General features: G+C 29.2%; 1 protein-coding gene across 2 annotated transcripts; it reads right to left on the reverse strand.

Annotated features, from left to right (window-relative positions):
* Window positions 1-5,956: 5,956 nt before the first annotated feature.
* Window positions 5,957-15,877, reverse strand: ARF3 (ADP-ribosylation factor 3). Of its 2 annotated transcripts, XM_047310164.2 has the most exons (9): window positions 15,647-15,877; window positions 15,340-15,521; window positions 15,207-15,245; window positions 14,760-14,822; window positions 13,790-13,808; window positions 12,120-12,231; window positions 7,687-7,734; window positions 7,256-7,386; window positions 5,957-6,615 (listed from the first exon to the last, which is right to left on the reverse strand). In XM_047310164.2, the coding sequence occupies exons 2-9, from the start codon at window positions 15,440-15,442 to the stop codon at window positions 6,582-6,584; spliced, it is 549 nt and encodes a 182-aa protein (XP_047166120.1). In that variant the 5' UTR covers window positions 15,443-15,521; window positions 15,647-15,877; the 3' UTR covers window positions 5,957-6,581. The 2 variants fall into 2 exon arrangements, with proteins under 2 accessions (XP_047166120.1, XP_047166114.1); XM_047310158.2 differs by having other exon boundaries at window positions 15,340-15,877.
* Window positions 15,878-16,215: the final 338 nt, after the last annotated feature.

Below are 16,215 nucleotides of genomic sequence, written 5' to 3' on the forward strand. Positions count from 1 at the left end.
AAAATGTCTACAAAAGCCCCATGGGTCTGGGCCAACCCATGAGCTTTTCTTTAGAAAAAATATTCATTTTAAATACAAAGAAGTAGTGAGTCACATATTTATTTTGAAATATTTCTCATATTTTTTATCCATATTTTATTTTATCTTTGTTAGTAATAACTTATAAGGATAATTGATTCATGTGTAATTATATTTTTTGCCAATAAAATTAATTTTCTACTTCATAACTATTTATATATTAATTTGTTTAATAATAATGCTTTTATACAATTATTCCTTAATTTCCAAATTCTGTTTTGATAATTTTTTCATCTTAATTTTGGTTTGTAAATTTGACGGTTCAAATATATCAACATAAAATAGTTTTGAAAGTTAAAAATTTTAATTTAATTTGTAAAATTTTGATGGACTAACGAATTTATTTATAGATGGTAATCTATTTTCTCACTAATTTAAATCAATATCATTCGATTAAGATTTGTGATCAAAATTACATTTTTTTAAATTGGTGTGAACATGTTAAAATTTTGACTTAATAACTTTTTAACTTTTCTAATTTTCAAAATTTAATAAAATTAATATTTATTATTTATAAAGTTATATAATTCTTTTAGAATTATTTTTATGAAACATATAATTTAGTCATTTATATCAATTTATATATTTTTATGTCTTTTCATATATTTTATATTATATTCATTTCTATTTTTTATTAGTTTCTTAGAGACATTAATGTAATTTATTTATTATTATAATTATATTTATTTTATATGTCAATAATTAAATACAATAATAATTTTAATTTTAGTGTTATAAATTATAACATTATATTTATTTAAAAATATTGTATCTATTATTTAATTATTTTTTGTTACAATCGGCTCAATTATGATAAATAATTCAATAAAAATTATCTCTGTTGGATAAAGATAGGTCTAATTTTAAAATATTAATTTAATCTAAAAGGTTAGGATTGCATCTAGATCTTGTATACTAACATATATGATATTTATAACAATTTTTTCTAACAAGGATTTTCACTAAAAAGTTAGTTATTTTATTACGGTGAAATTAATTTTAAACTTTATAAAGTTTGTGGTTTAATTTTGTAATGTATATATATCTATACAAAACATTCAACAAATTTTATATGACAAACTCTAAAAAATAATAATTTTAAACCGATATTAAAAATTCATCCAAATAGTATATTTGAATTTAAAATCTATCCATAATTAATATTTCAAATATTTATATAAATATCAGAATTCGATTATTGAAAAATTGAATTTTGAACTGTGTTACTTTTATAATTTCTCTTTTGAAATTTTTTTCATTTTCTTTTAAATAAAAAAATGATAAAAATTTTCTTTCTTAACTTTCCAAAATAATAAAATTATATATTTAAAATATACTTATAATTAAAAAAACATTTTAAATATTTTTTTATAAAATCAATATTTATATTTAATTAAAAAGATATTAAATATCATGTAAAATTGGAAACTATTGTAAAGTAAATAAAAGAAATAACTAAAAAACACTAAAAATGAATTAATTTAGTTTGGGGGCTAACCCCATCCTAACCTTACTCCAATCCATTTTATGTGGGGCTTTGGTGGTTGGGACTTTTAAAAAGTACTCTATTAAATGGGCTAGAAAATTGAGGCTTAATTTTAGAAGGGTCAAAATCAATCCATGAGCCAGAAGCTCAAATGACACCTCTACTTTTGAGGAAGTGGTAGTGGTATTATTTCTTGCTGAGTCGTAGTTTAAGCTAATGGAAAATATTACTTGAACAATAACATTACTTTGTCTTAATAATGATTTATAAAATCTATGATTCAACCACTTTAGACAGAAAGTACATAACTTCCATTGATAAGTTTATTCATATGTACCTGCTCAATTATATTTGGCTTTCTCAGTTTTGGTTCCACAACTCCAAGTAACATATCTTCGTCAACAAAACTAATAATACTAACTTACCTCAAAATTTCAAATGATAACTTTATTTATTTTATGGCTAAGAAAATTCAAGATTAGAAATTGCAAGCTCCCACAATAAATTAATCATCCAAAAGTTTCATTATAAAAATCTGTAAACTGAAAACATCACTGCTAGCTTATCTAGCATAAAAATCTTATTCTTCCAATTGATTTAGAAACACACAATTCAAAACCCAAATATGCTAAGGAATATAGAAAGTAATACGTGATAAGGAATATATATATCTATTTATTTATCTCTATATTAAAAGGAAACTTCCATTTTTCCTAATGCGTAAATTTCAAACATTATTATAATCGTTTTAGATATATGGAGGAATAATTTAATATTTAACAAAACTTTTCATCTATAATACAGTTAATTTAATTTAATAATATTTAAAATTAATGAATATTGATCTACAAAACAAATAATTCGACTAATTCGGCCCATTACGGGTTGGTAACTTAGTGAGTCAACCCAATCCGGTTCACTTAATTATAAGTTTTTTTAAATAAAAAAATTATAACTTTTTAAATTCAAATCTAAATAAACTTCACTCTAAAATAATGATGTTAAACTCGAAAGGCAGTTTAAAATAAATAAATATCATAAGCGTAATCCAAAAACAAGCACAAAAGGTAAATAAATAAATCTTTAATATTGGTAATTTTTGTATCACTTCTTCATTTATAATATTAGAGTCTTGAAAAGATAAATTTATAATATTTTTTTTTCTGAAACATCTTTTTGTTATCTCATCTATAATATAATAAAAAAATATTAATAAATAATATTAAAATACAAAATAATTAATAATTAATAATTAAATTAAATTAGATAAATTGATGAATTAACCTTCAACCTCTACTCAGATTGACTCGCGGTAGTTTTTCACTGACATACAACTTGCAGCACGACATTTTTTACAGCAATCCATCATAAAAAAAATTCACCTGAATAAAACGGCATAACAAATTGTCGTGTGTTTCTTTCTTTTTATGCATTTTTTTTCTTAATTTATTTTTAATTTGTTTTTAAGTGCTAATTTGTCATGAGGAGGAAAACAAAGTACTACTATCGTATTAACATCGGAGATTTTAAGGGTTTAAATAAAAGTTTGGATGACAGGTGCAAGGTTTTTTAAATCAAAATCAATGCGTAAATCTAGATAAATCAAATATAGAGTTATCTATTAATGAGTATGGTTTAAATTGTAGAATTTTGTGATTAATTTTATTAAGTTTGAATTCATGTAATTGTATGAAATTTCATTAACCTACTCTTTTTTCATGTTGGTTGTTGTGTTTATTTTATTATGATTGCTTTGATTCGTGATCATATGGAGTTATGGATGGTGATCATACTCATCATTAAACAAAGGACTGTCTTTAAAGTTATTTTTAAAATAATTATATATATATATATATATATATATATATATATATATATATATATATATATATATATATATTAGTGTAGTTATTATTAGTTTCGAGGATCAATTTAAAAAATCTGGAGGATCGATTTAAAAAACTTTGGAAGTCTATGTATTTTTGGAAAACTCTATTTATGAAAAAATGTAATTATTATTGTGAGTTTGATCTGTGTCTTTTGTTAACCATATGACTAGGTAGTGTTTAATACAAAATTGTAAAAATGTAAGGAAGTAATATAATTTATTTTCTTGATTCGTTACATCTTACAATTATAAGTTGTTTTGTCAAGATGCAATAATAGTGAAAATAATCACACAATAAAAAAAGTAATAGTGGAAGTTGAACGAAAAAAATAACTACTAGATTTTAAACTTTATTGTTTTATAATTATTACCAAAATAATGAATATTTAATTATTATTTATATTTATATTTAATTATTATTATTATTATCAACATCACAAGATTAATTAATTTTAATTTAAATTATAAATTTAATTTGAAGAAAAAATGTATAAACATAATTTGCAAGTGGCCTATAAGATTATGTCTTGCAAGAATTATTTTTTTTTTATATATAAATTAAGGCATGATTTTTGGATATAAACATACATATTATTCATTATTTTATTCTTCTAGTATCTTTCTTCTTTGAAATTTTTATTAATGTAATAATAATTACCATTATTAATGACATTAATTTAATTATTATTTGTATTTTTTACAAATAAAAATTATTCTTAGGAATGAATAAATAATTAAATTTATTAGATGGTTTTATAAAAATTTAATAATAATAATAATAAATATAGTTTTATTAAGTTCATAGTAATCATTAATTGTATAATTTTTTATTGTTATAAATTTTGGTCATAATAATGAAAAAGGATAATGATACTTTGACCACATTTTTTTGACAACATTTTAACATCATTTACGTGTCATTCTGTGATTGGTCTGTTTATGATTATTATTATTGATTGTGGAGTAATTTTAGACCAATCACAAAATGACACGTAGATAGTGTTAAAATGTTGCCAAAAAAATATTGTCAAAAATATCATTATCTGAACGATAGTACAATGTTTTTATCTATGGCATTATACCTTTTATTCTTAAAATTTTAATAATTATTATATTTTCAAAAACTATATAACTAAAATTAATATTTTCAAAATATTTAATGAGGTTTTTTTTCTAGTCAATAAAATTCTAATTTTATTCAGTTTGTCGTTTCTGTCAACTATGCTTAAATAGTTAATGACATGAATAATGTAGATTACATGTTAGTTTGTATTTTTTGTTTATTTATTTAAAAATTCTTAATTTAAAAAATATTATCCACTAATTTAGTTAACATTGTGTGACATGTTAGTGTTTATGTCAATGTCACTATCATTGTCTTGTATTTAATTTCATCATAGTATTTATTATTCTGATTGAATTCAGTTCCTATTTGATGTTTTGATTCAATTCAATTCTAATTTCTTTTAAATCATCAATTTTATCTCTCTTCAAATTGAAACAAAATTTAATTTTTATATTAAATGTTATATTAATATTTATATTAAAATTCATATTTTTTTAAAATTATTTTTAAACAAACTCTAAATATATTATTAAAATATATTTATTATATTTATTTTTTATTTTTGCTACATGTATAAATTAGGATTAAAATTGATTTAAAAATAAAAAAAATTTACTTCAAATTTTAAAAATAGAATTAAACTTAAAAAAATAGGATTAAAATTAGTTATAAGAAACACTCTTCATATAACAAAAATGATAGATGAATCTAATAATTATATTATAATAATATAATTATAACTAATTTAAACATAATTCTAAGAATATTTAATAAAAATATCATAAAATAACAAATATAAAAATTAAATTACATATAAAATATTAATACATGATACAATTCTAACTTAATATTTTAATAAATTTTTAAATTAAAAAAAAAATCAAAAAACAAAAACATGCACAAATTTTAATTATTTATCTATCAGAAATTATCAAATTAAACAAAATTGATCTGGTGAAAAATGAAACCATATTGACCAGACAAAGAAAAGAAGAGAACCTCATTAAATAAACTGATAAAAATAGGGTTTAAATTAGTATTTAAACCTAATTAAAACATCAATTTTATAAAAGTTAGATATCTACAATAAACAGATGTCTAATTATTAAATAAAAATGTAGTACACGTCAACATAGAATCAGTGACGATAAGATTGAATATTTTAAATTATTACACATGATCCAAAAGAATAGGTATTCTTTAATACTTTTAATAGTACAATAAGGTAACCATATAGAGTTCTCGAAGGTGAATGGGACTAGGGGCCAAAAGAAAAGGGGAAGTTAAGCACTTCGTGTCATACGACAGGAGATCTATCACTCGTCTTAGGTATTCGATGGTGATGGTTTTTTTTTCATGAAAAAATATTAAATTTTATTCCCCTAGTATATAGGGTTTCTTTTCTCCAAAGTCCAACTTTTTGTGCCAGCTAAGACTCTTCCCCAAACAAAATTACACATTTAATCCTGTGAACTATATAAAAACAGGCATTAAGAAACTTTTGCCACAAATTAGGTCTCCAATCCGACTTATAGTTTGAACCAAAAGTTACTTTTCGATAACAGGAATTTTAAATCCGAAATCCAAAGAGAATTGTCATATCAACCTAAAACATTTTACACTAAGTAAAAATTTGCTACCATGATTCGCCTTGTCAACAATAGCTTTAAGGTCCTCACCGCAACCAGAGAGCTTTGAAGGTTTGTCATCATCAGCCGGTATCATTGACAAAACTACCTCATGGAATCATCTTTACGTCAAGCACATTAAGTGTAAACCCATGTAGCTCGATCACACAAGATTAGACGAGAAAAATTTCCTTAGAAACCATTCAGCTACTGCTATTACGGGAACCAAGAGACTGGCTTAAAAATAAAAAAAAAATAACGAAAAGACAACCGATGACCATCATTCACACCTTTAACTGTAAATACAAAGCGGAATCAAACGCATGTGCGAACTTTAATCTATTATTGTAACATAATTCACAGTGAAAGAGATAGCAAAAATACGCATGTCAACCTTTCTTCTGAATTCAATCATTTCACTGAACCTGGACAGCTTTAGCCACCCCCAGATTTGAGTGTGTTGCTCAACCTATATAACAAGCTCACATTAATATTGCCCAAAATAGTAACCAGGATTTGTTAAAGGTATGATGTATTGTAGTTAGAGGCAGCGTAATATTTCAAAGAAGGTACTGTGTTAACATTGTGCACAATATTTAACATCTGCAAATAAGAACCACATAAGAAATTCAAATTCAGATTTTCCAAAAACTAATATAAGCATACCATTCATATTTTCTAAACCTTAGTAGCTTCATATTTTCAGGAATGACGAAAAAGGAAGACCTCACGCCAGGTCAATTATACTATATTATTAGATATGGTTCTCTGTCAGGAAACATATGTACTTTCAACCTTACATATTTCTCTCAGAATATATCCATTCAGGTCAAATGACATAAGTAGCTCGACAGTCATCTATTAGAAAATAACAATTATCTGCACTTTATTCTATGGAGATAAGAGATACATACAAATTGTAATAGTTTTTCCTTTTTTGTCACAAAAATAAAAGAGCAAAAGGAAGGGGATATACGGAGACAAAAAAAATCCAAAAATATAGAAAAGAAATGAAAACTAAAAAACAATTATATAGCAAAGTACTTAATATCTATGGATATTTCAAATCGTTATTCCCTTGAAACAACCTTTAATTTAATTTGACTTACCAGTCCAGGCCCTCAAAAAGTCCTTCTCCTTTTATTGCAGAAGTTTTGAAAATAGCCCATTGACGATTTTTTATCTTGTGTAACTCTAGAGCCTCCGTCACTGCAGCATCATCAAGTGCACCAGGAAGGTCCTGTATACGGAGAAAAGAGAATTGATACATTTATTTTTCAAATTTTCAGTTTTACACACAAGGCATATGGTATGCATATAGTAATTAGGCACAACTTAAAACTATCCTTTTGCATCACAAAATTGTAGTTTGCAATAAATTTCAGCCAATAATAAATAAAGAATGCGCTGGAAAGTTCGTTGCTAGCCATTTTCCTCCTACTGAGAATGTCAGCTTCCTAACTTTTTTACATACTCATTATTTCCTTCTTATTTACCTGGGGAAATACGAGAATCCAAAAAATATAGATAAAATTCTGACCTGTTTGTTTGCAAAAAGGAGAACAACAGCACCTTTTAGTTCTTCCTCCTGTTGCAACGGTTCAGAGACAATTTAGTATTAAGTATTATTTATTAAAACCTGAAATCACAATCCCAGGCAATATCCAGGTCTACGGAAGAAAAGAGAACAGAATAAATCAACAAGTGTACAACAACTTGAAAACTACATCTAAAACCCAAAATTGAAAATGTGCTAATTTAAAATGATATATCAAATAAAACAATCAATTATAGAATAACTTGAATGAAATTGAGATTCAACGTGTATAATTGTATGAACTTTGAGTTGTGGAAACCATTTCAGAACCCTATTATAGTTGCTAAACCTTGAACAACAACAAACTCTTCCCAACTAGGAGTAAGCGGCTACATGGAATGATGCTACGCAGATCAATTAAATCCCAATTCTTCACAAAAAAAATCATTTAGATATAAATAATTTGTATCGGATTCATTCTAAGTTTGTCTAGGTGTTCCTCTAAATCCATCTGATCATGCTGTCTAAGTGAAACATCCATTAGTCTTTTTTTCATATATCTAAACCGTCTCGAAGGCTTGTTTGTACCATCTGATCCACAATAGGTTCAACTCCTACTTTCTCGAAACATTCATTCATTGATGATCTTCTTTTCTTGAATGATCATTTATCCATGAATCAACTCAACATTCTCATATGCGCAAAATATTAAGCAATGCTCTTTTTCACTTTATTTCTTAATATTCAATACCATATATCAATCATTGATGTTCTTATGGCTATCGGAAAAAAAATCCTATTAGCTTATTCCATATAATACATGATGCATTACTCTATTACATTCTAAGGCATTGTTGAAGGTTCACTAAACTAATAAAGCTTAGAAATGCAACTTAGTATCACCACTCTCCTACAATACCAATTACTTATGAGTACAGGAATATTACAAGTTTGCGAACCAAGTTCTTAGATCAGTATTCAAAATGACATGTAATTGAAGAAATGTTATGTTTTCTTTTATTATTTTTCATATATGTGAACCCAATTTTAGGGTTAGGGTTTTAGGAAGTGCCTTGCCTCTTCTATGTATCTTGTAATTATCTCTAACATGGTAGTAAGTATCCCACAATACACGATACGATTCTCCACCTCCACAACACGACTAGCTTGAAGATTCGTTTTGTTCCCATATCATGTTAGTATCGTACAATTCGATCTCCGAATCACCCTGAATCGTAGCTTGAATCGTAACATCCATGGGCAAAGATGTTACTTGTGGTGGCACCTTTTACCGCGGTGACTCTCACGACAATGCTGGTTGAAGTGGTGCCTCGCGGTGCAATCCCTCCCAGCAATGAAGGAGAAGAAGTCGATAGACCTCGCCTCAACAACATCGCTCATGGTGGCTACTCTCACGGCCTCAACGTACCTCGCAGTGGCACAACCTCGACGCTGGCCTCGTGTGCGTTCGTGAGTAAGAACAGACCGCTCTCAGGCATTTTAGTGGATTGGAATTGGGACCCATTTTGGGCGTTTCTCTCTGCACTTCCAAATGTTTCTTCCTGCACCTCTAATTTCCGAAAATAACCCTCAGTAAATGAGGTTACGTTTCTCTTCGTGAAAAACAGTGCATGAAACCTATATTCCATATTCCGCTTCAATAGATTTCGAAATCTATTAAAAGTTTTATTTCCAAATCTATTAAAAGTTTTAATAGATTTGTTGAAGACCTAAGACCAATTTCAAAATCTATTTAGACCTTTTAAAATTTTAACAAATTTTGAAATCTGTTAAAATTATAAAAAAAAATCCTTTAACAGATTTTGAAGTCTATTGAAATCTTTTGAAAAATCTTTTATCAGATTTTAAAATTCGTTGACAAATGATGGGATATTGGATTGTTTTGAATTGCAAAGAGAGAAATACTTTAAAAAAAGTTACTTTATGTTAAAATTTTTTTACAGAGGATAGTTTTGGGATTTTTAAAAAATTTGGAGGTACAGAGATAAATCCCCACTCATCTTTAACCTAAAATTTTAGCCCATTTAGTTTAAAACATTTTAAAGCCCAATTAGTAAATGGTGAATCCACTGCTACTCCACCCAAAAAGAAAGTTGACTCTGGAAACTGTCACTGCAACCAAAAAAAAAATTTAAAAAAAGTGACTCTCTGAAAACTACCACTGCACTCAAAACTGATATTTCTTTCTTATTCTCTTTGGGTCATATATTTATCACCCCATACATTTTTTTTTCATGTACCAAAGGAGTTGGGTAATACAACCTAGCCCAATCTAACCATTATAATATTAACTTAATTTACCCACTATACAACCACTCTTTTTTAATGCTGTTGCTATTATTAATTACATCTTTACATGTTTTCTTGTCTTGTATGTTGCGATTTTTAAATGTTTATGAATCTTATGACGAAACGATTCGCGATAGACAAAACGATTCGGGATTCAACAATGATCTCTAATAGTTGTCGTCACTACCGCTGTCCACCGTCTTATCTCTTCTGGTGAAGTCAGGGTTAGGTGGGCGTCGAGGAGCACAACCCATCTTTGGTGGTCGCTGCCTCAAAATCTGTCTAACGTGCCGCCACGCACAGCACCAAGTGTGTGTCTCCCATGCGCTACCTTTCCGGTGTCAAAATCACACCGAACTGTTGTTATTCGTCTATTCGGAGCCTCCTAAACTTGTTTATGCCCTTGACCTTCTATTCCAATGGTAGTAGCTCTCACCTAGAGTTTTCCTATCAATGCTAGGTTTTTTCCTTCCCTGCTCAAGTCTTCGGAATGGCTTCTCCTTTTTCTGCTACACCTACTATCACCACAACAAAGCTCAATTGGAAAAATAATTCCATGCCTTTTATTGTTTTGGATGAAGAAAGGTCTCAATGGCAGAAATTGGACTTCCAGTTGTGTTGTTTTTTGGCAATCAGTCGAATAAAAAGTCTGAAATTTTGAGACCATATAAGACATGTTCTTCTTTGGAAAGCACGCAAGATATTTTTGCCAATGAAATTCAACATCTACATGGTGTAACTCAAAGAGTAGCCTCTCGCACAGATCAATCATGATATGGTCTCTCATGTAGCAAAGGCTCGGGCTGCAATAGAAGAATTGAAGAGATTTTTGGTGGCTGATTCACCGGAGGATATCAACAAAAAAAATTGATAAGCTATGGTCCTAAATCTGAGATGCCTACAGTCGGACTTTTGATCACGGACTTTGAAAATGTATGTGACTAAATTTAAGTTGGTGATTCGATCCCTTCAAGGGACAGTTAAGTCAATAGACTTCTTCGAGTGTACCTTGTTAAAAGATGAAAATCCTGCTAATGTTATTGAAACATCAGCAATGGTAGGACCACGAGGAAGAAGAGGAGGTCGCAGCAATCAAGAAAGACGGCTAAAGTGGGCATCTCAATGCTCATTCTGTAAGAGAATGAGTTATACCCACGAAAACTATTAAAGTTGCTCCTCTGTCTATATATGATGATAATTCAGAATCTAAAGTTTCTAATGAAAAGTACCAAAAAGGTTTAAGGTACAAATCTAGAAAATCTATCAATCTTGGTTAATCCTCTTCAATGTCAAATGCATTTCTCAATCTATGGAAGGTCATAGTCCATGGATTCTTGACTTAGGTGCCTCATACCATGTCATTGGCAATATTTCTTCATTTTCCTCCATTTCCTCTCCAAAAATTTCTCATTGTATATTGTCACTAATGGATCCAAAGTAGCATCTCAAGGAATTGACAAGATTTCTTTACCTCTTTCACTAAATTTAAATTATCTTTTGTACATTCCCAATTATCCTTACAATTTAATGTGAGTCAATTGACTCGTTCTTTGAATTGTTTTGTGACCTTTATCCATAATTCCTTTGCTATACAAGAATGTGGTAAGAGTCGTCTTTATTTCCCAAAACCAAGTTCCTCAGTATCCTATTTTGCAATTTCAGCCCCAAAACTTTGACATGATAATTTGGGCCACCCAAGTTTGCCTAAGTTGAAGATGATAGCTTTAGATTGCAAATCTTGTCAATTAGGAAAACATGTTAGGTCTTCCTTTCCTAAAAAGTTTGAAATACATTGTAATTTTGTTTGTTCTACTATTAATTTAAATATTTGGAGACTAAGTCGTGTTGTCACTTCTTTTGGTTTTAATTATTTTGTAATCTTTATTGATGAATTTTCTTGATGTATTTAATGAAAATATATACCTTTTTTTATTCATCTCATTTATCTAAGGGTAACTAAACACTTTTACACTCCAAACCTAGATTTATTCTGAACAAGTTGTATGTGCCATGTTCACATGCACACCATTTTTCTTCCTAATTCTTCTTGATACAATGATCGTGATGTGTGTGTTGTGAGTGTGTCAATATAAATATACACAACAAAAATCAAGAATGACATATACCTCCAGAATTGCATGGAACTCCTCCTTAGCAATCACAAGCCTATCAACGTCACTTGAATCAACAACATATATTATTGCCTGAGTATTTGGAAAATAACACCTCCAATATGGCCTATGAAAACAAAAATTAAAAATAATCAAATAACAGAAGGTTGGAGATATAAATTGACATTTCAGCTATAGTATATATAAAGGTAATGCAACATATCTGGGTACGGTTTCTTTTTTTTCATAGTTTTTCCCTTCAACTTCAAACAGTTAGTGATCCAACTTTTCCCATTTTCTATTCAACCTGCTCCTTCTATTAATAGCCTTACTCGATGAGATCAATCATATGGATTACACAAAAACCAATAAGCTTAGCTAAATACCAAATTCTCAACAACACTATTCAATAAGAGATTAAACTAATAATTTCCTCCAATGTACTTAGCTTGTCTCAACCACTTTTTACAAGACACAGAACAATGTGAACCACTCTCCACACCAGTGTCCCCAATACCTTTATTTACACATCTAAACCATCTTATCTAATTTCATGTTATCTTTTGCTGGAGGGATGTCTTACCAATAACTCATACAATCCATTGTTTCAAATCCCAAATAGCAACTATTTTCAAATTTTTATATAGGTTGCAATATATACATATAAACTCTCAAAAATTGTACAAGTGCTTCAAAATCAATGACTTTCACAGTTAACAATAAAAAGTCATAGATGTTTCAAACAAAACATACAAATTAATACCAGCAAAAATCAAATTCAAGTTTCCTATAGGAACCATCAATACTCATCAATGTCCAAGTCTTTTTTAGAATGTTCAGTATTCATCAGTCTTAGATTTCAAATTTTGATGAAATCCAAAAATATATTCCTCCCTGTAGCAGAGAGTAGCTACCCACTACAGCTCGCAATTTAAAAAACCTGATACAATCATTTGGTATCATGTGCCTTCTTGTGTGACAGCTTAACATACTCTGAAAGCACAGCAATGCCACAATTACATTGTTTTCCCTTCAACTGTGACTACTAAGTAACTCTGCCTACGGCTTCATAGTCAGTCAGCCCTAAGCCTAAGTAAAGGAGGAGGGTTATGTTAGGCGCTCAACAACCAATTTAAAACTTGTAGTAACCTTGAATACTTAAACATGTCAATCAAGGTTATATTTCTTATCCCATTTTATGGTTTGACCCACTTAGTTTTCAATATGCAAGTAGTTTTTATCCATTATCATGATATCTACACATACTTTTTTTCATCCTATCATGTGACACAAGTAATATAGGAAAAAAAATGAGGTTGTCATTGGGCATAGAAACTCCTTGAAACAGTGCATTTTCACGCTGCATATGCTCCTGAGATGCATTTTAAGATAACATGGACAGAAAAGACATGTAGATCGCTATATGATTACAAAACAGCCCTTAGAAGAATAGAAAGATCAAATTTCCATGGCACATTATAATTGAGCCAAAGTGCCAAACTACAGTAGTGAAACTTCATATCATGTAGGAGTAGGAGTGATAAAATTTATAAACTAGTGACATTATAGGATATCAAAATTCACTGGTAAGTACTAGGAGCTAAAAGTAAATATTAGCAGAAACAAAAAAAGATCATACACCTACACTTAGTCAAATGAAGTAAGAATGAAGCCAGAGTGTTTACCTGATACTTGTTTGCCCACCTGTATAAACAAAAGTTTCACATTTGAATTAGCATTTAAAATAATCCATCATATGCCATTGCATATTAAGTCTCAGGAAATAAATTCGCATGCTTGTAATTTATAAACAACGTAAACATGGAAGCCAAAGAGTAATCTTTAACCAACAACACATACAAAGTAGATATGTATAGAACGAAACATGAAAAAAGAAAAAAAGTAAGTTATAGTCTAGGTTTTTCTTTTATCTTCACTTGACTGTATCAACATTCAAAAAAACCATTAATAAAAATATCTATGGCCAAAGGAGGGCATAAAACACGTTTGTGGTGCTAAAGTATAGAAGGAATACGATGTATTTAGAGAGAATCCGTAATTTATCTTTGTATGATAGCAGTGCTAGTTCTAGCTCTAGCTCTAGTTCTAGCTCTAGCTTTAGTGGCGTCATTTGTATTTAGCAAAATCTAATTTGTAATCTATTGCACTCACTCAGTAATAGAACTAACAAAGTTCAAGTCTAAAACACGGCTATGCACGTTTGTTTGTATTTAGCATGAGATAGAATAATATCATGAAGAGAACAAAACATAAAACTTACATAGGGACCGTGGAAGGGGGGTGACATAGACTAGATACCAACATTTTAAAAGCAATGGGTCAAATGAAACTGATAGTATTTAGAAAGGCTAAAAGAACATTTAAACACTTTAAATTAATATATGTTCAAACATATTCGTGCTTATTTGTTGAATTAGTAGTACACCATTTTTAATTAAAACTTATTCAGTATAAAATTTGAACCCTGCTCATTGATCATGTTTGTAAATTTTAACTATACTATGGTAATCTCTATGATTCCAATAGTGGTTCTAGATTTGTTTAGTTCAACATAGGCACTGGTGAAAAGAAGAAAACATAACAAGTACCAAAATATACAGAACTTGCTGAATCAAGATGACAAAGGTCGTTTACCTAAATCCCAAACTTGAAATTTGATGTTGTTATACTGCACAGTTTCGACATTAAACCCAATAGCTGCATCAAATAATTTAATCAATCAATATACAATACCATAAAAGCAGTGGAAACGTTTACTAGCAGCAACCAATACATATAGAGATAAAATAACTAAAATAACAGCATTCAAAAATTGGTCTACATTTCGCTACCAAGGAACGTATGGAAAATCTTTAACAATTTAATATAGTAAACGCAAACAATAAAATTAAATAAGAAATGTGAGCGAGCTTATATATAAATATAAAAGGAACCTAAAATTTAAACAAGACTGCTCATCGTTCTATAATTTCCAAAACCAAAATATTGTCAGCAGCGAAACGAATAAAAAATTACAAAAATAAAACCAGATAGAAAAGACAGACATTAAGATTTGGGTATAAAACAAGATGGAGTACGAACTTGGAATGGTGGAGACAACTTCGCCCATCTGAAGCCGATCTGAAAAGGAAGGTAACAATTCAAACGAATCAAATCAAGAAACAGCAGATTCAAAATGGACAGTGAGGGAGAAGCGAAGAAGTAAGAAGCATACAAAGGATAGTGGTTTTCCCGGCATTGTCGAGGCCGAGAACGAGGATTCGAGCTTCCTTGTTACCGAAGATAGAGGAAAACAATTTTGTAAACACTAATCCCATCTTCCGATTCGGCAGAGGGACGCTCACACAGTGCAATTGCAACTAGCACATCAATCAGTAACGGAATGAATTTTTACTTCTGGAAACAAAAGGAATGAGAATGAGATCAGATCTCGAAGCAGAAAGGGTGAAGCTGAGGAGAAGTGCATGTGAGTGTGAATCTAAATGGCGTCCATGGTGGAAGGAAGGGAACGAGGACGATACATTGGAAACGCGAAGAAAGTAGAAGGATCGATTAGGTTTGGCGAGATTCCTGTGAGGGATGAAACGAAGACGAATGGAAACAGAAAGAACGGAGACGAAGAAAACGAAGATAAATAGTAGATGGTTTCGATTCCCTCGTCCTCCACCTTTCGGTTTTGGGATCTCGCACCTATAGCAACCCCGTTTTCAACTCAACTGTCATTTCCTGCATTTAGAATTAGAATTAGCCTGTCACAGACAAAGTTGGGCCTCGGCCTTTCTGTTCCATTTCCAGAATTGATATTGGGACAATTTCTTTGACAACCCTCTTTTTCTTGTATCTCTCCAAAAAAAATGTCCATGATTATAAATAGTATAATCTATAAATTTATTCTGATCATAAAATTTAAAATTTAAAATTATATTTTACATTTTATAATTTAAAATTTATTTGAGACTAACAGTGGAAATCTAAAAATATATTGTTCATTTTCTAGTCCAAAGACTCCTGTAAAACAAAATCATGGGTTAAAGAAAGAAAAAGTGTCAAAGTGGTCTCTTTCCTACATCTCACAAATAAGTTCCTGCAA

This window comes from Vigna umbellata, chromosome 1 (genome assembly GCF_029865625.1).
Source record: "Vigna umbellata cultivar VRB3 chromosome 1, Vumbellata_1.0, whole genome shotgun sequence".
Classification (NCBI taxonomy): domain Eukaryota; kingdom Viridiplantae; phylum Streptophyta; class Magnoliopsida; order Fabales; family Fabaceae; genus Vigna; species Vigna umbellata.

Bases quoted from the DNA above. Each gene is read 5' to 3' on its own strand.
- ARF3 (XM_047310164.2), bottom strand. From the start codon at position 15,442: ATGGGATTAGTGTTTACAAAATTGTTTTCCTCTATCTTCGGTAACAAG. The intron at 14,823-15,206 runs GTTCGTACTCCA...TATTTGATGCAG, and splicing joins AGTTGTCTCCACCATTCCAA to CTATTGGGTTTAATGTCGAA. The intron at 6,616-7,255 runs GTAAGTCAAATT...CTTGTTATATAG, and splicing joins CTTTTTGAGGGCCTGGACTG to GTTGAGCAACACACTCAAAT.